This window comes from Physeter macrocephalus, chromosome 8, assembly GCF_002837175.3.
Source record: "Physeter macrocephalus isolate SW-GA chromosome 8, ASM283717v5, whole genome shotgun sequence".
Classification (NCBI taxonomy): Eukaryota; Metazoa; Chordata; class Mammalia; order Artiodactyla; family Physeteridae; genus Physeter; species Physeter macrocephalus.
Window position 1 is genome coordinate 137,028,374 of NC_041221.1, and position 26,071 is coordinate 137,054,444.

Here is a 26,071-nt window from a genome sequence, read left to right on the forward strand (position 1 = left end):
AGATTGCTTTTGCTATTTGGGGTCTTTTGTGTTTCCATACAAATTGTGAAATTTTTTTTTCTAGTTCTGTAAAAAATGCTAGTGGTAGTTTGATAGGGATTGCATTGAATCTGTAGATTGCTTTGGGTAGTAGAGTCATTTTCACAATGTTGATTCTTCCAATCCAAGAACATGGTATATTTCTCCACCTATTTGTATCATCTTTAATTTCTTTCATCAGTGTCTTATAGTTTTCTGCATACAAGTCTTTTGTCTCCTTAGGTAGGTTTATTCCTAGATATTTTATTCTTTTTGTTGCAATGGTAAATGGGAGTGTTTTCTTAATTTCACTCTCAGATTTTTCATCATTAGTGTATAAGAATGCCAGAGATTTCTGTGCATTAATTTTGTATCCTGCTACTTTACCAAATTCATTGATTAGCTCTAGTAGTTTTCTGGTGGCATCTTTAGGATTCTCTATGTATAGTATCATGTCATCTGCAAACAGTGACAGCTTTACTTCTTCTTTTCCAATTTGGATTCCTTTTATTTCTTTTTCTTCTCTGATTGCTGCCTCTCACGTCTTTAAAACCATTTTCCTTTAGGCATTACTGAAAGGATAGATTAGAATTGTGAAATAGGAGGCAATTGTGTATATTTATATTAAAGCATTCTCCCTTATGAAGCTGTTGTTGTGTCTGGATTGAGTATTTTAAAATTTCCTCTTTTTACACCCTAATGTACTTTGCTTGAAATTTACTTTTCTTTCCTTTGGTGTAGGTATTTTCCATTATGATTAAACAATGGCAATTTATAAATATTGGGGAATATACTTAACATTTAGATATAACTTTAACAGGGATAGTTTCTCAACTGGATTGGTACATTTCATATATTGTGTTGTTGCAGTTTGTGAGATGCATCAACAGTTACTATGTGTGATTCCTTTGGTGCACTTCTGTGATTACCAAAAATATTGCCCATTTAATTTCACTCTATTTAATAGCTTGCAGGAGTAATTTTAATAATTTCTAAATTACCTATTATGGTATCACTATGAGACCCTTTTTTATTTCTGAGGAAAACATAACTTTTAAAAATCTTTCCTTTTTCATCTTGGGAGCCTCTTGTACAGGTTGGGTGACTTAGATTCTAAACTGATATGATTTATGCTATTTAGTAAGAAGGTCTCAGCCCTAGTCCCAAAAATTGCTCATAGGTATCTCTGTCACCGTTGGGCTCTGGGATGACCTGACTTGGGGAAAATATTCATGAATGTCTAGGACTGCAAAAATTATTGAACTTTAGATACCTGGAAATTGTAGCAATAGTTTGTGGACTATGCCTCAATTCAGCTTAAGAAGGAGAGTTTGAGTTTCTAAATGCCTTTGTCTTCATGGGAAATTGTGGTGCAATACATAGAGTAAAACAGGAATGTGGTATGATACAACTAGCTGGCATGAGGAGAGGAAAGAGAAAATAATAAATTAATATTGAGAAACAAATCGTATCTGAGGATAGATCATTTAAAATGCTGAAGCTTTAAAATATAATTTGGAAATATCAATTGTCTTGAAACTGTGACAGACATATTTGGTTGCTGGCATTAAGAATACATTCCAGAATCAGAGTGATATATATTTTTTAAACGCCTAGGAGGGCAGTAGATAATTTATAACTAACATCACATGGAAAATACATTTTTGTTTGGATGCTGGGTTTCTTTTAGAAAGTAATATTTCTGGTTAAATAAATTGTTGCACAATTATATGATGGGCTACTACATAGCTATAAGAAATAAAAATGGGAAACCTTTTTATGTACTGTTAGAATATGTTATCTTCAAGATATAATGAGTGATATATACACTACTATGTATCAAATAGGTAACTAATGAGAACCTACTGTACAGCACAGGGAACTCTACTCAATGCTTGGTGATGACCTAAATGAGAAGAAAATCCAAAAAAGAGGGGATATATGTATACATATAGCTGATTCACTTTGCTGTACAGCAGAAACTAACACAACATTGTAAAGCAACTATACTGCAATAAAAATTAATTTAATAAAATAAAATGCACCAAAGTCTTATAGCTCAGATTTCAAGGAAACTCAATAGAAGTTTCCTCAAATTTGATAACAATTAAAAAATTACATTTTATTACTAACAAATGGTTGAGAATTTGAAAGAAGCCTCTGCAAACTGTCAAAAAATAAAAAGCAAATTTCCATCAATTTAATAAAAGATATAATGAGTGAAAAAAGCAAGATGCAGAACATTGTGTATTGTATACTTCCTTTTGTGTCTAAAACCAGGGGAGAATATTTTTAAAAATCTGCTGAACTATACAAAACATACTAATGGAATGATACACAAAAAACATAGCACTCATTTCTCCTGGGATATGCCATATCCCATATATGTGGGATATGCCATATGTGCCTTTTGAATTTAGAACTGTATGAATGTATGCCTATTTAAAAACAAATAAATACTCCTTGTAAATCCCCCCCCCAATAAAAAGAGAAAAAATATAGTTCCTTGCAAAACATTTACAAGACATTAGTGCAGTTTCTGGGGAAAACCTCTGGGCGTCGCTGTAGGTCAAAAGAAGGAAGAGAAGATAATCAGAGACGCATTTGGGAACCTCTGAAAGGGTAACTTCCTCCTCAAACAAACCACACAGGGGAGGCCAGTACAGGTTTGGATAGAGGAAACGAAAGCAGGAAAAGTGACCCTATCCCGGATTTTGCTTATTCTTCCTCCCGACCAAGGAGCAGAGCAGCAGTGGAGGGAGACAGGATGAGGCCGAGCGCAGAGAGGAGCGGCCGAGCGCGGTGGCGGCAGGTACTGTTGCCCTTCCTGCTGTCTTTGTTCCGCGGGGCTCTCCCAGACCAAATTCGCTACTCAATTCCCGAGGAGCTGGCCAAGAACTCGGTGGTAGGAAACCTCGCCAAGGATCTGGGGCTCAGTGTCCGGGACTTGCCGGCCCGGAAGTTGCGGGTTACCGCGGAGAAGGAATATTTCATTGTAAACCCTGAGAGCGGGGACTTACTTGTGAGTGATAGGATAGACCGAGAGCAGATTTGTGGGAAGAAGCCTCTGTGCATTCTGGATTTCGATACTGTCGCTGAAAACCCACTAAATATTTTCCATATATCAGTAATAGTACAGGATATAAATGACAACACTCCGCTATTCAAACAGAGTAAGATTGACTTAAAAATTGGAGAATCCACTAAGCCAGGTAAAACATTTCCACTAGACCCGGCGCTGGATTTGGATGCTGGTCCTAATTCACTGCAAAGCTACAACCTTAATGAAAATGAGCACTTTGATCTCACAGAGAAACAGACTCCAGATGGACGTAAATATCCTGAGTTGATTCTGAAACATTCTCTGGACAGAGAAGAGCAGAATTTTCATCATCTGGTCCTGACAGCTGTAGACGGTGGGGACCCACCGCAAAGTGGCACCACCCAGATCCAAATCCAAGTCACAGATGCCAACGATAATCCCCCAGTGTTCAGCCAAGACGTGTACAGGGTCAGCCTGCAAGAGGGCGTGCCCCCTGGCTTCTTAGTGCTTCAACTGACAGCCACCGACCAGGACGAGGGCGTCAACGCAGAGATCATCTACTCCTTTCACAATGTGGATGAACAAGTGGAACAATTTTTTAACTTAGACAGAAGAACAGGAGAAATCACGACAAAGGATGATTTTGATTTTGAAATCGCTAGTAGTTACACTCTCACTATAGAAGCGAAAGATCCTGGAGATCTAGCAGCCCATTGCAGTGTCCAAGTCGACATTCTCGATGAGAATGATTGTGCACCGGAAGTGATTGTGACTTCAATATTTACTCCCCTACCAGAGGATTCACCACCAGGAACAGTGATCGCCTTGATAAAAACAAGAGATAGAGACTCTGGAGAAAATGGAGAAGTTTACTGCCAAATCTTAGGAAAGGCCGAGTTTATATTGAAATCTTACTCGAAGAACTATTACAAGCTAGTGACAGACAGGACCCTGGACCGGGAGGAGATCCCAGAATACAACATCACTATAATGGCCACCGACAGAGGCAAGCAGCCCCTCTCCTCTAGTATAAGCTTCACTCTGCGCCTCGCAGATGTCAACGACAACGCTCCAGTTTTCCACCAGGCCTCCTACGTGGTCCACGTGGCAGAAAACAACCCGCCGGGCGCCTCCATCGCCCAAGTTAGCGCTTCAGATCCAGACCTGGGGCCCAACGGCCACGTCTCCTACTCCATCGTGGCCAGCGACCTGGAGCCACGCGCACTGTCATCCTACGTGTCCGTGAGCGCAGAGAGCGGCGTGGTGTTCGCGCAGCGCGCCTTCGACCACGAGCAGCTGCGCGCCTTCGAGCTGACGCTGCAGGCCCGCGACCACGGCTCGCCCGCGCTCAGCGCCAACGTGAGCCTGCGCGTGCTGGTGGGCGACCGCAACGACAACGCGCCCAGGGTGCTGTACCCGGCGCTGGGGCCCGACGGCTCGGCGCTCTTCGACACGGTGCCGCGCGCCGCGCAGCCCGGCTACCTGGTCACCAAGGTGGTGGCGGTGGACGCCGACTCTGGACACAACGCCTGGCTGTCCTACCACGTGCTGCAGGCCAGCGAGCCCGGACTCTTCAGCGTGGGGCTGCGCACGGGCGAGGTGCGCACGGCGCGGGCCCTGGGCGACAGGGACGCGGCCCGCCAGCGCCTGCTGGTTGCTGTGCGCGATGGGGGACAGCCGCCCCTCTCGGCCACCGCCACGCTGCTCCTGGTTTTCGCGGACAGCCTGCAGGAGGCGCTGCCGGACCTCAGTGACCACCCTGAGCCCACTGACCCCCAGGCTGAGCTGCAGTTTTACCTGGTGGTGGCCTTGGCCTTGATCTCGGTGCTCTTCCTCCTGGCAGTGATTCTGGCGGTCGCCCTCCACCTTCAACGCTCCTCCAGCCCCGCTGCCTGGAGCTGCTTTAAGCCTGGTCTGAGTTCCAAGTCTGGACCCGTGGTTCCCCCCAACTACAGTGAGGGAACATTGCCCTATTCCTACAATCTGTGTGTTGCCTCACAATCAGCTAAGGCAGAATTTAATTTTCTCAGCGTCACCCCAGAAATTGCTCATCCTCGGGATCTCCTCTGCGAAGATGCCTCTTGGGTGCCAAGTAGTAATCATGGAGATGCTGGGGTCCCATTTGCCTCAGGTACTATTTTAAAGGTGAGCTTTAATTTAATTCACTTTTTTACCTTGTGGTTTCAATGTTTCTTAACAAATCACCTAACCGGAGTAGAAGTCTTCAATTCATATTTTTTTGTTTTGTGGGTAGAATTTAGGTGGTTTTCTGCCTTAAATATCTTAATCATATTTAAACAAATCTTTGACATAGGTTTTCTGACAGGTGAGATTTATTTATCATAGTTACAAGCTTTTACTTCATAAGATACTTCTTTTTCTTCCTCATCTTTACATTCCTTCCCTCTGAAAGTTTATTACTGTTGAGACCTTAAGCTATTCCTTTTTCCTTCAGGGTCTTTATATTAGTTTTATTAATTTTAGTTGTACTCCCTCTTAGAATTATAGTACTTAAGAGTAAAGAGAGCTCCCTATCTCACTAGTTTGGGAAACTGGGAACAAAAGAAAGGAAGAATTTTACTCAATGTCATGGCCTGTCAACAGCAGATCATGGGTAGGACTGACATGAACACCAGCACTCTTCGTATCTTTACAAGCTAAGTGTCTTGGGATCCCAGATCTATTTTAAAAGGTTGTGAAATGTTTGAGGTATGCAGTGTCGCTATTAAGAGTGTGTTTAATAAATGGGAGAAATCTTTCTCTCTCAGGCACAATGACAAATTGCTCTTGTGAAAAATTGTACATTGAGAAAAATTTTGCAACCTATTCTCACATTGTTTCCTTAAAACTTTATTTTTTGAATTTTCTAGGTATAGATGTAAAACATCTTTATTTTCCTATGAAGGTGTCATTAAGTAAAAATTGCATCTCTCAATCGACTCTCTGAAATGTCCACTTTTTTTTTTTAGTCATGAGGCATTTCTTTTTCTGCTACCATATAAAGGTGATAACATTAAATACCTGTCTTAACATAGAAAGGCCACTCACTGCCTGCTCAATGATAAGTATCTGGACTTGTTTTTCTGTAAGGGTGATGAACTAAAGCCCTTTCTGCCATAGTCACTCTACTGATTTTCCCCAGGTGTCTGTAACTGTAAAACGTCTAACTCCAATTTAGACATGGTAATAGGAAAATATAAATAATGCATAGTTAATCCGACTCAAACTCTCGGTCTGATATAGTGTAGCTGCCATGTTCTTAGTGTGAAAATCTTGAAACTTTCTTGAGGACCTCACAAGTAACAAAAAGCAAAAAAAAAAAAAGGTCCCTTTATTTCTTCTGCATATGACAGCTAATGCAATTTGCATAATTCAGTAGGCCTTTTTTCAAAGGTCTACTGAGAGCTAGAATTGTTTTCTTGGCATTCTTATGTACAAATGGGCATGTTTTCATAAATATATCCTAATTAAAAATGAAATCTTAAAACCTGCAAAAGAATTCTGATGTCCTAATTAAATGGACTCAATATAGGTAAGAGGTAAATAAAGGGCATAGGCTCAATGGCACAGTAAATAAAACTTTTCTAAAGAAGTAAAAAGTAATCTAATAATTATATTAATCTCAGAATTAATCTTGTGGAAGTCTTTTGATATTTTAGAATTAAATCTTATTTAAATATAAGGAATGTCACATGGTAATATATTAAGGATACAGAAAATTATTAGAAATAAAATATAATTGAACATATTTGAAATCAAAACATAATTGGTGTAGTAACTGGTTAGGACTCTGAGCGTCGCTGTTCACCAAAGTGGGAAAGAAGCTGCCGCTGATGCGATCAGACTCTGTTCCTTCCGCACTAAGCAGGCGCAGACCAGACAAGCTCCTGGGTAAAAGCCGCCCACCCGCGACCCTCTCCCATTTCCGCAAGGGAATGTGTTCCCCTTGGCTTTAGAGAAGTAAGGAAACAGCAGGTTGGAACCAGGACTAAGAGAAAACTGGTCGGAGAGAGGCAATGGCGGATCCACTGAGGGGTTGGGGCTGCAGAGAGCTGTTCCTGCTCTCCATGCTGCTGGGGACGCTGTGGGGAGCCGGGGCCAGGCAGATCCGCTACTCGGTGCTAGAGGAGCTGGATAAAGGCTCCTTCGTGGGTAACATCGCCAAGGAGCTCGGGCTGGATTCCTGGGAGCTGGCGGAGCGCGGAGCCCGCATCGTCTCCAGAGGTAGGACGCAGCTCTTTGCTCTGAACCCGCGAAGCGGCAGCTTGGTCACCGCAGGCAGGATAGACCGCGAGGAGCTCTGCGCTCAGAGCACGCGGTGTCTGGTGAGTTTTAACATCTTGGTTGAGAGTAAAATGAAAATGTATGGGGTAGAAGTAGAAATAATCGATATTAATGATAACTTCCCGCGTTTCCGGGATGAGGAAGTAAAAGTAAAAGTTAATGAAAATGCGGCTGTGGGAACGCGGTTAGTACTTCCCTTTGCTCGAGATGCCGATGTGGGTGTGAACTCCCTCCAGAGTTACCAGCTCAGCTCCAATATGCACTTCTCTTTGGCCGAGAAAAGCGACACAGATGGACAGAAATATCCAGAGCTGGTACTGGAACAGCCGTTGGACCGAGAGAAAGTAGCTGTTCACGACCTCCTACTCACAGCTTTAGATGGCGGAGACCCCGTACTCTCTGGTACCACGCACATCCACGTGATGGTCCTCGATGCAAACGACAACGCGCCCCTGTTCACTCAATCCGAGTACAGAGTGAGTGTTCCAGAGAACATAGCTCTCGGCACTCGGCTGCTCACACTAACCGCCACGGATCCAGATGAGGGAATAAATGGGAAATTGACCTACTCTTTTCGCAATGAAGAAGACAAAATTTCAGAGACTTTCCAACTTGATTCCAACTTGGGTGAAATCTCAACTCTGCAATCACTGGATTACGAAGAATCCAGATTCTATCACATGGAAGTGGTAGCTCAGGATGGAGGTGCTCTTCTTGCCAGCGCTAAGGTACTAATCACAGTTCAGGACGTGAATGACAATGTGCCTGAAGTGATCCTCACCTCTCTCGCCAGTTCCGTCTCTGAAGACTGTCTTCCCGGAACGATAATTGCTCTGTTTAGCGTACATGATGGTGATTCTGGAGAGAATGGTGAGATTACATGTTCTATTCCCAGGAACTTGCCTTTTAAATTGGAAAAGTCAGTTGATAATTACTATCACTTACTGACAACAAGAGCCCTGGACAGAGAAGAGATCTCAGATTACAACATCACAGTAACTGTCACTGACTGTGGAAATCCACCACTGTCTACAGAAAACCACATCTTCCTGAAAGTGACAGACATCAATGACAACCCTCCCGTTTTCCCTCACACCTTATACTACACCTACATCCCAGAAAACAACCCCAGAGGCATCTCGATCTTCTCTGTGAACGCCCATGACCTCGACAGCGGCAACAACGCCCAGGTCACTTACTCTCTGGCTGAGAACAAATTTCAGGGAACGCCTCTATCATCCTGTGTCTCCATCAACTCTGACACTGGAGTCCTGTATGCACTGTGCTCTTTCGACTATGAGAAGGTTAGAGAACTGCAGATGTGGGTGATGGCCAGTGACAGTGGAGACCCTCCACTCAGCAGCAACGTGTCACTGAGCCTGTTCATCCTGGACCAGAATGACAACGCACCTGAAATTCTGTACCCCGCCATGCCCACTGACGGTTCCACCGGTGTGGAGCTGGCACCCCGCTCTGCAGAGCCTGGCTACCTGGTGACCAAGGTGGTGGCTGTGGACAGAGACTCGGGCCAGAACGCCTGGCTGTCCTACCGCCTACGCAAGGCCAGCGATCCAGGACTCTTCACGGTGGGGCTGCACACGGGCGAGGTGCGCACAGCGCGGGCCCTGCTGGACAGAGACGCGCTCAAGCAGAGCCTGGTGGTGGCGGTCCAGGACCACGGCCAGCCCCCTCTCTCGGCCACCGTCACGCTCACGGTGGCTGTGGCTGATAGCATCCCAGATGTGCTGGCGGACTTGGGCAGCCTCAAACCCTCCGCCGACCCTGAGGACTCGAGCCTCACGCTGTACCTAGTGGTGGCGGTGGCCGCGGTCTCCTGCGTCTTCCTCGCATTTGTCATCGCGCTGCTGGCGCTCAGACTGCGGCGCTGGCACAGGTCGCGCGTGCTCCAGGCTTCAGGAGGCGGGTTGGCTGGCGCGCCCGCCTCCCACTTTGTGGGCGTGGACGGGGTGCGGGCTTTCCTGCAGACGTATTCGCACGAGGTCTCGCTCACCGCGGACTCGCGGGGGAGTCACGTGATCTTCCCGCAGCCCAACTACGCGGACACGCTCGTCAGCCGGGAGAGCTGTGAGAAAAGCGAGCCTCTCCTGATATCTGAGAAGATAAACGCAAAGGAAACGGAGCTAGTTCTTCAGGTGAGTTTTCTTTTTTCTGTAGCTATGCTTGGAGCATTTTCTTCATTTGTTTCCATCATTTTTCTGCCCCATTCAAAATCGGTTAAGTACGTAAATAGTGAATCATTATTTGCTTTATTTACAGATTAACTTGATTTGATAATTGATGCTTTCTCCGTTTGTTTTCAAATTATATTTTGGTTTTAATGTCTTTTTTCTATAGTATGTGGATATTTTAGACACTATAGCTGATATCCATAGGCTTAAGTGAACAAGTATTTTAAAAGAAAGTGGTTATACATAATCACTTTATCCAAAGGCTTTCTTATACCAGAACTGTTTGTTAATAGAAGAGTTGTTTGATTAGAACATCCGAATTGTTAGATGTAATGTTCTCTTTTGAATATTTGCCTAAACACCAATCGCACATATGTTTTGGAAAAAGTATTGTGCAGTATTGGTATTTTAATACCTGCTGTTTTTGTAAGCGTACTAATAATTTGCATAAATCAGTGGAAGAATATAGAAAACTTCTGCGTGATCAATATCAGAAAGACAGATGAAATTTATAGTGATGATAATGTCTGTGGCATTCTGAAATCTGGAAAGTTTGGGTTAACCCATGTAATAATTGGACATGTGTAATTGTTTAGAGAAGAAATCAAAGGATCCTTTGAATTATGCTTTAGAATAAATTCTGTGATGCAGTTTAAAATCTCCAAATAATTAGATACCAGTTCATTAAATACATATATACCATACACCTGGCATCTTCTGGTTACACATAACCCCTCCACTTTTCAGAATCAATATCGACCTGAATGTTTGCATTTCTGCAAGTGCAGCTACAATTCTGCTTTATTAGAAGAGTTTAAGATTTGTATTTGGGAAATCAATTCAACTGATGAAATAAAGTAGGGCAGGACAAGAAAAATTAAGGATAAAATTCTCTGTGTTTGTTTGGGCCTCCTCCCTCCCTAATGTGCAGTGTAAATCTGTATTACACATTACCCAGAGCTCCTCAGAGATGAGAATGCCTGCTTGACTGTATTTTTTCTTTCAATATTTTTTCTTTCTCGTGATGCTAGCACTGTAACTTCTTAAAAGAATAGTGTTCTTTCCCAGCTCTGTAGAGGGTCACGGTGACTTTCTGCTCACTTTGTACGTACTTACCTGGACTATGTATCCTTGGTGAACTTTATGCAGAATATCAGTATATCATTTTGATAAATGATCCTTTGTCTCAAAAATGTATATGACTGTGCCTTCAACTTCTAACAGGCGGAGCAGTTCTCAGAGCTTTCTGAGAAGCTGTTTCCTGGGTTATAATCCTCAGTTCAGCTCGAATAAAATTCCCCTTTTTTCTTCTTAACTTGATAGTTAATTAAATTTTCACTGACACAACTTTAAAATGGTTTGGAAATTTAAAAAACTATTTCTCAGGGATGTGCTCATCTTAAACTATGAGATTTTTCTTATGAAATGCTGGTCTGTGTGTCTCAAATTTCACGAATATGTCTTGTGTAATGGAAGAACTATGTACGCTATTCATTTTTGCGTATGATTTGCTGAAGATGATTTTCAGATCCTTATTTTAAAAAGATTTTTCAATCTTTAAAATTTTGTACTTTCAACAGCTTGAACATCAGCTGCAAAGTATGAATAAATGGGGAAAATGGCAATAAAATATTATTAATGGAATAGTAGGTTACATTACTCAACCACATGAAAGGGTTACCATACATTTGGGAACCTAGGACCACTTGATTTTTATTTTTTAAATATTTATTTGAAGGGAATCTAATTATATTTATATATGGGCAATTCTGATATCAGGGTACAATGTGCAGACTCACTGAGTAGTGAATTCATCCAAAGAGTAACAAGAGAATCTGTATGATAAATACTGAATACTGATATCATTCACTCCTACATGAAAACTCACTTTTCCATTATTTTTTAAAGAAAAGATTACTGTATAGATTTGGGTATGTGTCCTGGGTTAACTTTTTCATGCAATGGGAAAAAATACCTTTTATATCTCTATAAACTTCAATAGACTTTACATAATAAAATGCTTGATCTACCTACCATGAGTGTATATACTATATATAGTATACTCTTAAATATTTGAATCTTTAGCTTCATATGTGTTTTGAAAAGATAACTTTCCTGTACTAACTGAAGTGTTCACACAGTGTTAAAAAAAAGGCACTTGCTCAGTCATATTTTGGAGCAGTCTTGAGTCAGTAGTGTTTTTTATGTTTGTATAGAGATGCCAGTGAGTTTCTGTCTAGAATCCTGGATAAATGTGCTTTTCCACTATAAAATGAGTTCTACATTGTTATACATCTTCCAAGTTTTAGACTGACAATATATTATGTAGTTTAAAAAAAACAATTTCTGAATGACGATTTCTAGTTTGGAAATGGAATTAATACTCTAAGACACCTATCAGAAACATGGAAACTGAAGTGCTTATTGCTAAGGTAAGAGTGTCAATAACAAAGAGTTGAGATGATCAGATAGTAACCCGGAGACCAAGGAAAAATGGACAACATAGATTACTTTCTTTGGAATATATCATTATAAGGACTCATACTTCACCCCCAAAATCCAAGTAACTCACCATTTCTAAGCTACTTGAGAAGAAACAGTACAATTAAAGACAATGGTAATGTAGTGTCGACAAATAAAATTAGTGGAATAGTTTTAAATCATAGTCATTTAATTAAAAAGACACGGAAAGTGTCTATTTTTAATTAAATGACTACGATTTAAGGAAAAGAGTTTCTTGCTTCTTTACCTTACTTCTATTTCATAAGGACAACCAATCTCCTTGCTATCTATCAGTTATTTTGGGGAGAAGATTATAAAGACAGAAGAAAGCAATGCATAGGATTAAACTAAAAGCTGTGAGATTTATAACTTTTATAAGTTGGAAGAAAAGGAAATAGAGTGAAATAACAATACATATCAAGCTGATATTTCAAGAATTTTCATATACACTTTCTGCCACAACCAACACTTTCATTTGTATCACTTTCTACATATTACTTTATTTGGTCTTCAATTTTACTAAGGTACACAGGGAAGATGTTACTATAGCCACTGTATGAAAATGGAAACTAAAAGCATGACGATGCCAATAAACATCTTCAGCAAGATACCTCTGGCTTTGAGAAATAAAAATCACCTGATTTGGATGGATAAAGTTCAAGTTCAGAGAAATGACAGCGAGAACGAAGATACAGTACATTTTTTAAATGTTAAAATCCTTATAACATGGGACGAATGAGTATCTGTATGAGGACACAGTAGACTTGTCTTCTAGCCGGCTCTATATTTGGAACTGATTTAGTAATCACTAGTGCAGTTCTGCAGCCGAGGCGCGGGGTGCAGCTGTTGGCTAGTACTGAACAAAGTATCCAGCTCCTCCTGACGCAAAGGAATCGCCTGCGGACCGCGGAATCGCGTGAACTGTGCACTCTCTGAGGTTTTCTGCGGCAGAAATATCTATCCGAGAATCTGCTTGCCAAGACTTGTCCAAGGAGTAGCTCCTGCTCAGAAATTCTTGGGATCATTTAGCGATCGCAGCTCTTCGGGATCAGAAAGGCAAAGGTGCAGAGAGCGGGATGGGAAACGGCTTGGGGTCGAAGCGCCAGGCTGGGCGGAGGCGAATTTTGTTTCTCTTCCTGCTGTCTTTGTTCCGCCCGGCGCTTTCGGAGCAAGTCCGCTACACTATTCCAGAGGAGCTGGCCAGGGGCTCGCTGGTGGGGAACCTCGCCAAGGATCTGGGGCTTGGCTTGCGAGATTTGCGTACACGGAACCTGCGGGTTAGTGCAGAGAAGAAATTCTTCACAGTGAGCACCGAGAACGGAGACTTACTTGTGAGCGACCGTATAGACCGAGAGCAGATTTGTGGCAAGAAGTCGATGTGTGTTCTGGACTTCGAAATGGTCGCTGAAAAGCCTTTGAACTTTTTTCATATAACCATGGAGATTCAAGATGTCAACGACAACCCACCGAACTTTAGCCGAAATGTCACTGAGCTGGAAATCAGTGAACTGGCCCTAACTGGAGCCACCTTTGCCCTGGAATCTGCACAAGATTCAGATGTAGGTGTCAATTCCCTGCAGCAATACTACCTCAACCCTGACCCTCATTTCTCTTTGATCCAGAAGGAGAACCCAGATGGCAGTAGGTACCCAGAACTGGTAGTGCAGGCTCCCCTGGACAGAGAAGAGCAGTCCTGCCACCACCTGGTCCTCACGGCTGTGGATGGGGGTGAGCCAGCCAGAAGCTGCACTACGCAGATCAGGGTAGTTGTGGCAGACACAAATGATAACCCCCCAGTGTTCACCCAGGACATGTACAGGGTCAGTGTTCAAGAGAACCTACCCCTGGGTTCCTCTGTGCTAAGAATGATGGCCACTGACTTGGATGAGGGCGTCAATGCTGAGATCACCTACGCTTTTATCAATATTGGTAAGGCAGTGAGACAACTGTTCAAGCTGGACAGTGAAACAGGGGAACTCACCACTGGTGGAGGACTGGACTTTGAAGAGAGAGGGAACTACACAATTGGGGTGGAAGCAAAGGATGGTGGACGTCACACTGCGCATTGCAAACTACAAATAGATATTTTGAATGAAAATGACGATGCTCCTGAGATAACCCTGGATTCTGAATCTAAATATATACAAGAAGATGCTGAGCTGGGGGCTGTTGTTGCCTTGATCAAAACACATGATCTAGATTCTGGATTTAATGGGGAAATCTTAAGCCAACTAAAAGGAAATTTCCCATTTAAAATAGTTCAAGATACAAAAAACACATACAAGCTGGTGACAGATAGAGCCTTAGATCGAGAGAAGACTCCGGAATACAATGTCACTATCACAGCTACTGAAAAGGGCAAGCCGCCCCTGTCCTCTAAAAGAAGTGTCACCTTGAAAGTCGCTGATGTCAACGACAACGCTCCAGTTTTCCACCAGGCCTCCTACGTGGTCCACGTGGCAGAAAACAGCCCGCAGATCCAGACCTGGGGCCCAACGGCCACGTCTCCTACTCCATCGTGGCCAGCGACCTGGAGCCACGCGCACTGTCATCCTACGTGTCCGTGAGCGCAGAGAGCGGCGTGGTGTTCGCGCAGCGCGCCTTCGACCACGAGCAGCTGCGCGCCTTCGAGCTGACGCTGCAGGCCCGCGACCACGGCTCGCCCGCGCTCAGCGCCAACGTGAGCCTGCGCGTGCTGGTGGGCGACCGCAACGACAACGCGCCCAGGGTGCTGTACCCGGCGCTGGGGCCCGACGGCTCGGCGCTCTTCGACACGGTGCCGCGCGCCGCGCAGCCCGGCTACCTGGTCACCAAGGTGGTGGCGGTGGACGCCGACTCTGGACACAACGCCTGGCTGTCCTACCACGTGCTGCAGGCCAGCGAGCCCGGACTCTTCAGCGTGGGGCTGCGCACGGGCGAGGTGCGCACGGCGCGGGCCCTGGGCGACAGGGACGCGGCCCGCCAGCGCCTGCTGGTTGCTGTGCGCGATGGGGGACAGCCGCCCCTCTCGGCCACCGCCACGCTGCTCCTGGTTTTCGCGGACAGCCTGCAGGAGGCGCTGCCGGATCTCAGTGACCGCCCCGCGCCCCCTGACCCCCAAGCTGAGCTGCTGGTGGTGGCCTTGGCCTTGATCTCGGTGCTCTTCCTCCTGGCAGTGATTCTGGCGGTTGCCCTGAGTTTGCGACGCTCCTCCAGCCCCGCCACCTGGAGTTGCTTTCAGACTAGTTTTTGCTCCAAAACTGGACCCGGAGTTCTCCCCAACTATGGGGAAGGGACTTAACCATATTCCTACAATCTGTGTGCTGCCACACATTCCTCAAAGACTGAATTTAAATTTCTCAATATAAAACCTGAAAATGCTCCACCAAAAGATCTTCTGTATAATGAAGCCTCTTGGCTTGAAAGTACCAGTAATGTCAATCCCCAAATTGCTTGTAATTCAGTCAATTTGCAACAGGTGAGTTACTTTAAACCCTTTTCCTCCCATAAGTGTAATTAGGTTTCGGTTCACTGTTTTAGAGGTCAAAAAGTATACAGGCTAAGTATGCCCTGTTTTTTGTGGGGTTTTTTTTTTTGGTATTTTATTGATTTTTCTGGACATAAAATGGGGATGGAGAGGCTGTTAGAGATTCTTTGTTCACTAATCTGTGTTGCAGTTGTTCTTTCATGGAATGTCGCTTAGTGATGATCTTGAAATTTCTGTTAATTCTAAAACAATATGTCCTGAAACATATTTAACATGCTAGTATCTCACATTCTCATTGTAGGACATATTATTTATATATAATCTAGACAATTAAGTGGTTTATACAGTTTCAGTGTAGTCAATCCTAAACTATGTTTTATATATAATATAAATATAAGAATAGGTTTTCACTGTAGCCTATATATTTTCACTTCCTTTGCATGTTCTTGAGGGTATACACAAATATTGGCTAAATTAGAGCAGTTCTTAATCTATATGTTTATAAAAATAGGTAATGACGTCTAAAAATGGCAACTCTTGTGACCTAGTGGTGGATTGATCCCAAACATGGTTGTTGGTACCCTTATTGAAAATGAGACAAATATAAATGATGGTGGAGTGTGGATTTCAAGATTTATAGAAAAGTGTAAACGTATTTGTGTTCTCCAATGCCATAAGAAATGTCACAGAAATAAGTGTAATTCCAGGGAACATATAAAAAATTTCAAAATCCGCTATTTTATTCTTCCAAATGCTTTTCATTCTTGGGGAGAAAATTATTGAGTGTCATCTATGCAGATTTAGCAGAAATAAGATCCTATGTATAATGGTTTCCACAGAGCCGTGCAGTATTAAGTTAGGACTCTAAGCGTCGCTGTTCACCAACCCGGTTAAGGAAAGCAGTGAGTACTCGAGTTATATCCTCAAAGCACAAAGCACATCTTACACCAAAGCTTTGCAGCTGCGCAGACATTCTGTCCTAAAACGCTTCGCATCTGATCGCTGCATGTTTATGGACCTTGACCTCCAATTCTGAGAAGCCCAAAATTGATGCGAACCTGTTCACCCTACTCGTAATCCAAGGGAAGTACAGAACGAGCCAGTAATGGTGGCTCTGCAAAGGCGCCGGCACTACAGCGTGTTGGTCCTGCTCTTCATGCTTCTGGGGACGCTGTGGGAGCCCGGGGCCGGTCAGATCCATTACTCCATTCCTGAGGAGCTGGACAAAGTCTCTTTCGTGGGCAACATTGCCAAGGATCTCGGGCTCGAGCCCCGGGAGCTGGCGGACCGCGGAGTCCGCATCGTCCCCAGAGGTAGGACGCAGCTTTTCTCTCTGAACCCGCGAAGCGGCAGTTTGGTCACCGCGGGCAGGATAGACCGGGAGGAGCTCTGCGCTCAGAGCGAACCGTGTCTGGTGAGTTTTAACATCCTGGTTGAGGATAAATTGAATCTTTATCCCGTGGAAGTGGAAATAGTGGACATTAACGACAATGCACCCCGATTCTTAAGAGAAGAATTGGAAGTGAAAATTATCGAAAACGCAGCCTTATCCTCTCGGTTTCCGCTAATGGAGGTCTATGACCCGGATGTGGGAGTGAACTCTCTCCAGGGCTTCAAGCTCAGCGGGAATAGTCACTTCTCAGTGGAAGTGCCAAGCGAAGCCGATGGGCCCAAATACCCGGAGCTTGTGCTGGAGCGCGCCCTGGACCGGGAGAGAGAGGCCATTCACCGCCTGGTCCTTACTGCCATGGATGGCGGTGACCCTGTCCTCTCAGGTGTGGCTCGAATTCTGGTTACTGTCCTAGACGCAAATGACAACGCTCCAGTGTTTACTCAGTCTGTGTACCGTGTGAGTGTTCCTGAAAATCTTCCAGTAGGTACGCCAGTGTTGTCGGTAAATGCCAGGGACCAGGATGAAGGAGCCCACGCGGAAGTAACGTATTCTTTCGTGAGGATAACAGAAAAGATCTCAAAGACTTTCTGCTTGAATGTTTTGACTGGAGAAATATCAACTTCTGCAAATCTAGACTATGAAGACTCCAGCTTTTATGAGCTGGATGTTGAAGCCCGGGATCGGCCAGGTCTACAAGACAGAGCCAAAGTCTTAATATCTATCTTGGATGTGAATGACAATGTACCAGAAGTGGTAGTTACATCTGGAAGCAGGTCAGTTGCTGAAAGTACACTGCCAGGCACAGTGATTGTTCTTTTTCAAGTATATGATCGAGACTCTGGACTGAATGGCCTGGTAACATGTTCTATCTCAAGAAGTCTGCCGTTTGAACTGGAAAAATCAGTAGACAATTATTATCGATTAGTGACCAATACAGTTCTAGATCGAGAACAGGTGTCTTTGTACAACATCACTGTGACAGCCACAGACAAAGGAATGCCATCTCTGTCTACAGAAATGCTCATCTCCCTAAATGTGGCAGACGTCAACGACAACCCGCCTGCCTTTCCCCACACCTCCTACTCTGTCTACATTCCTGAGAACAACCCCAGAGGTGCCTCCATCTTCTCAGTGACTGCACACGACCCTGACAGCCATGAGAATGCCCAGGTCACCTACTCCCTAGCTGAAGACACCATCCAGGGGGTACCTCTATCCTCCTATATCTCCCTCAACTCCGACACCGGCGTACTATATGCATTGCACTCTTTCGACTGTGAACAGTTCCGTGACCTGCAATTGAGAGTGATTGCAAGTGACAGTGGGGACCCACCCCTCAGCAGCAACGTGTCTCTGAGCATATTCGTGCTGGACCAGAATGACAACACACCTGAGATTCTGTACCCTGCCTTCCCCACCGACGGTTCTACTGGTGTGGAGCTGGCACCCCGCTCTGCAGAGCCTGGCTACCTGGTGACCAAGGTGGTGGCTGTGGACAGAGACTCGGGCCAAAATGCCTGGCTGTCCTACCGCCTGCTCAAGGCCAGCGAGCCAGGGCTCTTCGCGGTGGGGCTGCACACGGGCGAGGTGCGCACAGCGCGGGCCCTGCTGGACAGAGACGCGCCCAAGCAGAGCCTGGTGGTGGCCGTCCAGGACCACGGCCAGCCCCCTCTCTCCGCCACAGTCACTCTCACAGTGGCTGTGGCTGACAGCCTCCCAGACGTCCTGGCCGACTTGGGCAGCCTGGAGGTCCCGCACGACTCTGACGCTTCAGGCCTGACATTGTACCTGGTGGTGGCGGTGGCCGCGGTCTCCTGCGTCTTTCTTGCCTTTGTCATTGTGCTGCTGGCGCTCAGACTGCGGCGCTGGCACAGATCGCACGTGCTGCAAGCTTCGGGAGGTGTACCAGCGGGCTTACCCGCCTCTCACTTTGTGGGCATGGACGGTGTGCGGGCTTTCCTGAAGACCTATTCCCACGAGGTCTCGCTCACCGCGGACTCGCGGGGGAGTCACGTGATCTTTCCGCAGCCCAACTACGCGGACACACTCATCAGCCAGGAGAGCTGTGAGAAAAGCGAGCCTCTTTTGATTCAGGAATATTTTTGTAAAGAACAAGACTCCCTTGTTCAGGTGAGGTTATTGCTTTTATTGTTCTTATTCGAACAGGAAAAATTAAAATTCTCTTTGATCAGTGCTTAGTTTTCTTAGTCTTTTGCAGTGACTCGTATAGTTTTGAGAAGGTTTTTCTTTTATATCAGTAGAGGTCTATTAAATCTTAGTTTTCTCGAATTTCACCAAAAAAATCATAATAATGTATGCCCTGAATTTCCTTTACTCCTCTCCTCTTGGCAAGCTCTTTGTGCCTTGGGTTGCTTACATCTTACTTCTTAGTTGTTTTCTTTTTTTTTCTATTATGTGGCATATCTGAGATTCTTTATTTTTATACTGTAGAAAAAACTGAATCACAGCCTCTATTTAAAAAGATCAAGGGGGCTTCCCTGGTGGCGCAGTGGTTGAGAGTCCGCCTGCCGATGCAGGGGACACGGGTTCGTGCCCTGGTCCGGGAAGATCCCACATACTGCGGAGCGGCTAGGCCCGTGAGCCATAGCCGCTGAGCCTGCGCGTCCGGAGGCTGTGCTCCCCAAGCGGAGAGGCCACAACAGTGAGAGGCCCGCCCACCTCCAAAAAAAAAAACAAAAAAAAAAAACAGAAATTACTGCAATCCTTTGGAAAATTTTTTTAAATTTCATGGACCTCACAACCTAGGTAACTGATCAGATTTCCCTTTTCCCATTGGCTACCAGGAAGCTCAGGGGTAAGTTCTGCCCCTTTCCTTAACACATGGCAGTACTTGTTGGCTCATTTTCCACTTTACCTGATGCTCAGAGAGCTCTCTTGCCAAATGTCATGGACCTTTGTCTGCGCGTCCGGAGCCTGTGCTCCGCAACGGGAGAGGCCACAACAGTGAGAGGCCCGCGTACCGCAAAAAAAAAAAAAAAAAAAAGATCAAGACCAAGATCTTTTTTTCTCCCGGTGTTAACTAATAGCAAGTGTTTTCTAAAGTGATGAAATTTATGAAATATTTTCCCTCTTTACTACTTAGGTATCAAAAATTATTTTATAAAAGATAAGAATAATTGATGTACCAGGAAACATGAATAATATTAGAAGATGTTAGAAGACATGAATAATATTCCTGGAACTATCTGTTATTCTTTTCAGGACAGTTGCAATATCTATAGTCTTCAAATTAAAGTTTAAGTTAAAAAGACTTGTCTTATCTACCTCACACAAACTCTGGGAAAATAAAATGATTTTATTAAAAAATTTTTCCAAGTATAAAGTAGTATAGTGAGCAAGTATTTGTTTCTATCACCGTTATTATAATTTTGGATTGTTCACAAATAAATATAAGCACCTGATGCTGTATGCCTACTACAGTGTTTTTTTCAATCTGTGTGTTTGATAGTATTTAAAAATGAAAGTGAATTTTTAAATGTGGTAATTAGTGTCCACTTACAAGACATAGCTCTAACAATAGAGGACTAGTGAATGGGAGAATGAAGGATTAATAGTATTCAAATAAGAATTTAAATGATTTAGCATATTTAACCCAGATAAAATAAAGCTTTTGTTATGTAGGAACTCTATTCAAATATTTAAGGAAAGAAGGGTTGTCATTTAAAAGAATGATTAATCTAAATCATCATGGCCCAAAGGTGTGAATGAAACTATGGCTTGGTGAATAGAAAACAGCAAAGTTTTCAGTTAAGTTGTTCTAACAAAATGGATTTCCTAGGAGGTAGGAGATTCTATTATTGGTGCTTTTCCAAAGGATGTTGATTGTCCCGGGATTAATGGCATACAGGAGATAATATTGATATAACTTGGCGAGTTGTTGAACTTTACGATAGCCAAGGTATTTTCCAATCCTGAGCTTAGGATTCTAATATTTGATAACACAATGGATTTGCCACTTGTGCATCTAAATTTGGTATGCACATGTAGACAATTCAGAATATATCTTGAAAATCAGTGAGAACTTCCTTTGTAATCTGAAATTGTCAGTGTTTGTAAAGAAAGATAATACTGAGTTGATATCTTTAAGTTAGCTGCTAAAGGATAATTAATGCATGTTTTTCTAAATCGATATTTACTTTCAGCAATTATTGTAGAATTATTTATTTCAAGATTCCAAGTGTATATGACTAACCAAGAGATTCCAGTCATACACATTTCAAATATAATTTGTTTGGACATTTGTGATATAATTCTTTAATGGTTTCGTCAGAATTTAATAGATTTCAGGTTTTAAAGAACTTGAATCTTGGATATTGGTCGTGGGAGTCAGATGGTCTTTTATACAAATATTAAGATTTGTTTCATACACTGTGAGAGTGTAAATGTTATTTTAGTATATTACCAATTCTGGATGATTTAAACTAACCTTGTACCTCCATTGTTAAAAACAAAACTCACTAACCGTTTCATGGTTGGTAGACTGGTTTATTTTATTTTCTTATCTGCTGAGTAACTGAGATACTAGGTAGTTTACTTTATTCTCTTATCTGAATTATCTGTGAGCATTTCATTTAAACAAATAAAATATTTCACTGACAGAAAAACTGTTAGATTCTACTCTCACAATAGTCATTCATTCCTGTGGACTGAACAAGTGTTAAATCCTGGCAATCATGGACTTTGCTAAGTTGTGATTGAGGCTCTTTGACTTACATACTATACATCATTATTAAAAAGATAGGCGATCTGAGATTTTGAGCATATAGTGATTTGGAAGCACCAGGAAAAAAATCTACCAAATTATTGGGCTGTTTTATCACTTGTGAAAACCACCTATTCTGATCAAGTGTTTGGAATGGACGTCAAAGGGGAAGAAGTAAAATCTCAGAGAGAATCATTGGAAGAAACCTACATCTTTGCCTGGGAATGAAAACCTAAACAGAACTCCAAACAAATGGTTCTTCAGGAGGAAAAAAGTCCCATAAAGAAAGGAGAGGGCTTCCCTGGTGGCGCGGTGGTTGCGCGTCCGCCTGCCGATGCAGGGGAACCGGGTTCGCGCCCCGGTCTGGGAGGATCCCACATGCCGCGGAGCGGCTGGGCCCGTGAGCCATGGCCGCTGGGCCTGCGCGTCCGGAGCCTGTGCTCCGCGACGGGAGAGGCCACAACAGAGGGAGACCCGCATACCACAAAAAAAAAAAAAAAAAAAAAAAAAGAAAGGAGAGAAGGTAAATAACTCACTGTCTGGGAAGATGAATAGACTTTTCATAGAATTTTTTAATGTAAGTAAACAAATGAAGGTCAAGATTCTTCCCAATAACTCAATCAATAATAACATACTCCCTTTAAAAATATAACATTATTTCAATTTTATACAGTAGTTTTATATTATATTTAAACACATCTTGGTGGTCGAGTAGAAATTTTAATATTTAATTTTATGTTGTAGAGTAGCTTTAAAAACTTGATTGTGTCCTTTATCTAGATCTTATTTATTTAGCTCCAAAGAAGGTACCCAGAAGTATTGTTAATCGAGACTTTTTAAAAACAGAATAAGAGACAAATGTGAGATGATGCTATGAATTTTGAAGTATCAAGAAGAAAAAGATTTATGACATTGGGAGCCATAGTATATGGACATGAAAGTTTTGTTTGAAAATATCTGCAAGTACTCATGATCTTTAATGACCATATACTTTGCTTACATCAACAAGAAATTCAAGATTGCTACTAAACTAATAGTTTTAAACTCCTGGTTATGTAATTAATCTACAATACTCATATTGGTTCCTTTGAACAACAAAAAAGTTCTTTTATCTACTTGGTGAAAGCAAATATGATATGAATTATTTTGATAGATTGAAATGGCATTTCATTCAAAGTATTTCCTGTATTTTGAAGTAAGGCCATCAGAGAGCAGAAATAGATTACTTAGTTAGGAACTTCTCACCAACTGAGCTAAGCTTTTACAGTGTCACTTCTAGTTCTCCCTTCTGGTGCTGCTAGCTACTCCCCAGGCCTTAAAATAATTTACAAAGCAAGGTTATTTCTTGCCAGGTCTTCATTTCAGAACAGGTCACTCTCTTCTGCAACTATGTGGAAGGAATTTTTTTTATTTCTGCCAGCTGAGAGTAACCTCAGATCCATCAACAATTGAGTTTTACTTCATTAACATCAGTGGAGCAGTGAATACCTCTAAGGATCCTCTCAGGACAGTCCTGCATCTATCCTCAAAGGCTGTTTATAGACCCATCTTTTCTCAATTATAGGGTAGGGTGATTATTTAAATTGCATAATGAAAAGAAACAGTGAAGCCAACACTCATTTCCTCATGAATCCACAGCCAGTAGAATCTGCAAATTTCTGCTTTCTGTACAAAATGAGTTGCTTCTATAGCTGATTGTAGCTGCTTGGCTTCTCACCTCATCTCTAATGGCACTTTCTGAGCATAAGGCATCAGCCAAGGCCAACAATGATTCCCTTTTTTCTTCTTAGGAGACTGGGAATGAGGATATTTGTATTCCTACATTGGTTCTACCATTATATAGTCAAGGATAAAGCAATTCCCTCTCATTTTTAAAATCATTAAAGTGAAGGTATTTGACTAAACAATCTCTAAGATTCCATTCAATGGAAAATGTTATTAAATTATCTCTCTATATGTTAAAGAAAAAATGGACTCTCTACCTTCCATGGTGGTGTCTAGAACATAGTATATGTTCAATATTATTGAATTAACTTAAATTTATATGCTGATATAAACATTTTCTACATAACATCTTTCTTATGTATACACACCTTTTAAAAATAAATCATACTTGTTTTATCTGCAATGACTGATTTTTATCTATGTGCAATAACGTGTGAGGCAATGTCTAAGAATCATTTCAAAATTGCAATGCAGAGAAGAGAATTTTTAAAAATCTGGGATTAATAAACATCCATCCATGAACATTGTTGCATTAATTCACAGTTTCTTAAAATTTAATTTTAAATGATATCAGAGATGTATGAATTGAAGAAATATAAATGGGAGAATTTTGAAGGATAAAACAACTTTCTGAAAAATCAATTATTTTGCTTCAATATGGTGCAGTAACTTAGTAAGGACTCTGAGCGCCGCTGTTCACCAGCCAGGGGAAAAATGGTTCAAAAGATCCGCCAGAACCACTGAGCTTTTACAGCACAAAGAAACGCCAGACTGAGACAAATTCTCTTCCAAGCTGCACTAAACTCAGGCCTCTATACCACTGGATTCTGGGCTCCTTTTCCGAATACAGAGGGCTCCACGCAGACATACTGGCATCCAGAAACACAACAGGAGATAGGCCAGTGTCTAAAGATCAGCAGGACAAGAATGGCGGCTCGGGAGAGGGGCGGGGACTACAGAGGATTCATCCTGCTCTCCATCCTCCTGGGGACCCAGAGGGAAGTTTCGGCAGGACATATTCTCTACTCCATTCCGGAGGAGACAGACACAGGGTCTTTTGTGGGTAATATCGCCAAGGATCTGGGGTTGGAGCCCCAGGAGCTTCCGGAGCGCGGAGTCCGCATCGTCTCCAGAGGTAGGACGCAGCTCTTTGCTCTGAATCCGCGAAGCGGCAGCTTGGTCACCGCAGGCAGGATAGACCGCGAGGAGCTCTGCGCGCAGAGCGTGCGGTGTCTGGTGAACTTTAACATCCTGATGGAAGATAGAATGAATCTTTACTCTATAGAAGTGGAAATAATGGATGTTAATGACAACGCTCCTAAATTCCTGACGGAAGAAATGAATGTGAAAATAATGGAGAATACAGCTCCTGGGGTGCGATTTCCGTTAAATGAGGCTAGGGATCCGGATGTGGGCACGAACTCTCTCCAGAGCTACCATCTCAACCCCAATCGCCACTTCTCCCTGGTTGTGCAAACTGGAGAGGATGGAACTAAATATCCGGAATTAGTGCTGGAGCGGGTGCTGGACCGGGAGGAAGTGACAGCTCACCACCTCCTCCTTACAGCCTCTGACGGCGGTGATCCACCCCGATCCGGAACCGCCCGCGTCCAAGTAACAGTGGTGGACGTGAATGATCATGCACCAGTCTTCTCTTTGCCCCAGTACCAAGTAACTGTCCCTGAGAACGTGCCAGTGGGCACAAGACTACTCACGGTAAATGCTATCGACCTGGATGAGGGAGTCAATGGGGAAGTGACATACTCTTTTAGGAAAATAACTCCAAAAATTCTACAGATATTCCAGCTGAACTCCCACACAGGAGAATTATCAACTTTAGATGGCCTAGATTACGAAGAATCTGGCTACTATGAAATGGAAGTTCAAGCTCAGGATGGTCCTGGTAGCATGACAAGGGCTAAAGTACTGATCACAATTTTAGATGTGAATGACAATGCCCCGGAAATGACTGTAACATCTGTAAGCAGCTCAGTCCCTGAAAACACTCCTCCTGGAACAGTAATTGCTCTCTTCTACCTTCAAGACCGAGATTCTGGGAAAAATGGCCAGGTGACCTGCACTATTTCAGAAAATCTGCCTTTTAAATTAGAAAGATCAATAGACAATTATTATAGATTGGTGACAGCAAAAAACCTAGACCGGGAAAAAGTCTCTGTATATAACATCACACTGAAAGCCACAGATGGTGGAAGCCCACCCTTGTCCACGGAAACTCACATCTCCATGAATGTGGCAGACACCAACGACAACCCACCTGCCTTCCCCCACTCCTCCTACTCCGTCTTTGTGCCTGAGAACAACCCCAGAGGCACCTCCATCTTCTCTGTGACTGCACACGACCCTGACAGCAACGAGAACGCCCGTGTCACATACTCCGTATCTGAAGATACTCTCCAGGGGCCATCTGTATCCTCCTATGTTTCCATCAACTCCAATACTGGTGTCCTATATGCATTGCACTCCTTCGACTATGAGCAGTTTCATGACCTGCAATTGAGAGTGACTGCAAGTGACAGCGGGGACCCACCACTCAGCAGCCACGTGTCTCTGAGCATACTCGTGCTGGACCAGAACGACAACACACCTGAGATTCTGTACCCCGCCATGCCCACCGACGGTTCCACCGGTGTGGAGCTGGCACCCCGCTCTGCAGAGTCTGGCTACCTGGTGACCAAGGTGGTGGCTGTGGACAGAGACTCGGGCCAGA

General features: G+C 43.4%; 4 protein-coding genes across 7 annotated transcripts in view; all 4 read left to right on the top strand.

Annotated features, from left to right (window-relative positions):
* Positions 1-26,071, top strand: part of LOC102983402 (protocadherin gamma-C4) — a 169,933-nt gene that overhangs the window by 12,138 nt on the left and 131,724 nt on the right. Inside the window, exon 2 of one of the 4 annotated variants that reach the window (XM_024123551.3) lies at positions 2,758-3,097. The exons of 2 other annotated variants lie outside the window; for them this stretch is intronic. In XM_024123551.3, coding sequence (XP_023979319.1) covers positions 2,758-3,024 — 267 coding nt within the window. In that variant the 3' untranslated portion in view covers positions 3,025-3,097. Of the gene's footprint in view, positions 1-2,757; positions 3,098-7,047; positions 9,499-26,071 lie in introns of those variants that run through there. One more of the 4 variants, XM_024123534.3, reaches the window with a different exon arrangement.
* LOC102984814 (protocadherin gamma-B3) lies at positions 13,113-16,061 on the top strand. Its single transcript, XM_007130997.3, is given in 3 exon segments — positions 13,113-14,505; positions 14,508-15,493; positions 16,014-16,061. Coding segments are annotated over 3 exon segments (2,427 nt in total).
* On the top strand, positions 16,584-19,094 carry LOC102984522 (protocadherin gamma-A6). The gene has a single exon (XM_007102087.2). The coding sequence runs from the start codon at positions 16,608-16,610 to the stop codon at positions 19,092-19,094; it is 2,487 nt and encodes an 828-aa protein (XP_007102149.2). The 5' UTR covers positions 16,584-16,607.
* The window catches only part of LOC114486729 (protocadherin gamma-A7-like), a 2,994-nt gene continuing 1,089 nt past the window's right edge, over positions 24,167-26,071 (top strand). Inside the window, exon 1 of the mRNA XM_028492991.2 lies at positions 24,167-26,070. Coding sequence (XP_028348792.1) covers positions 24,271-26,070 — 1,800 coding nt within the window. The 5' untranslated portion in view covers positions 24,167-24,270. The remainder of the gene's footprint in view (position 26,071) is intronic.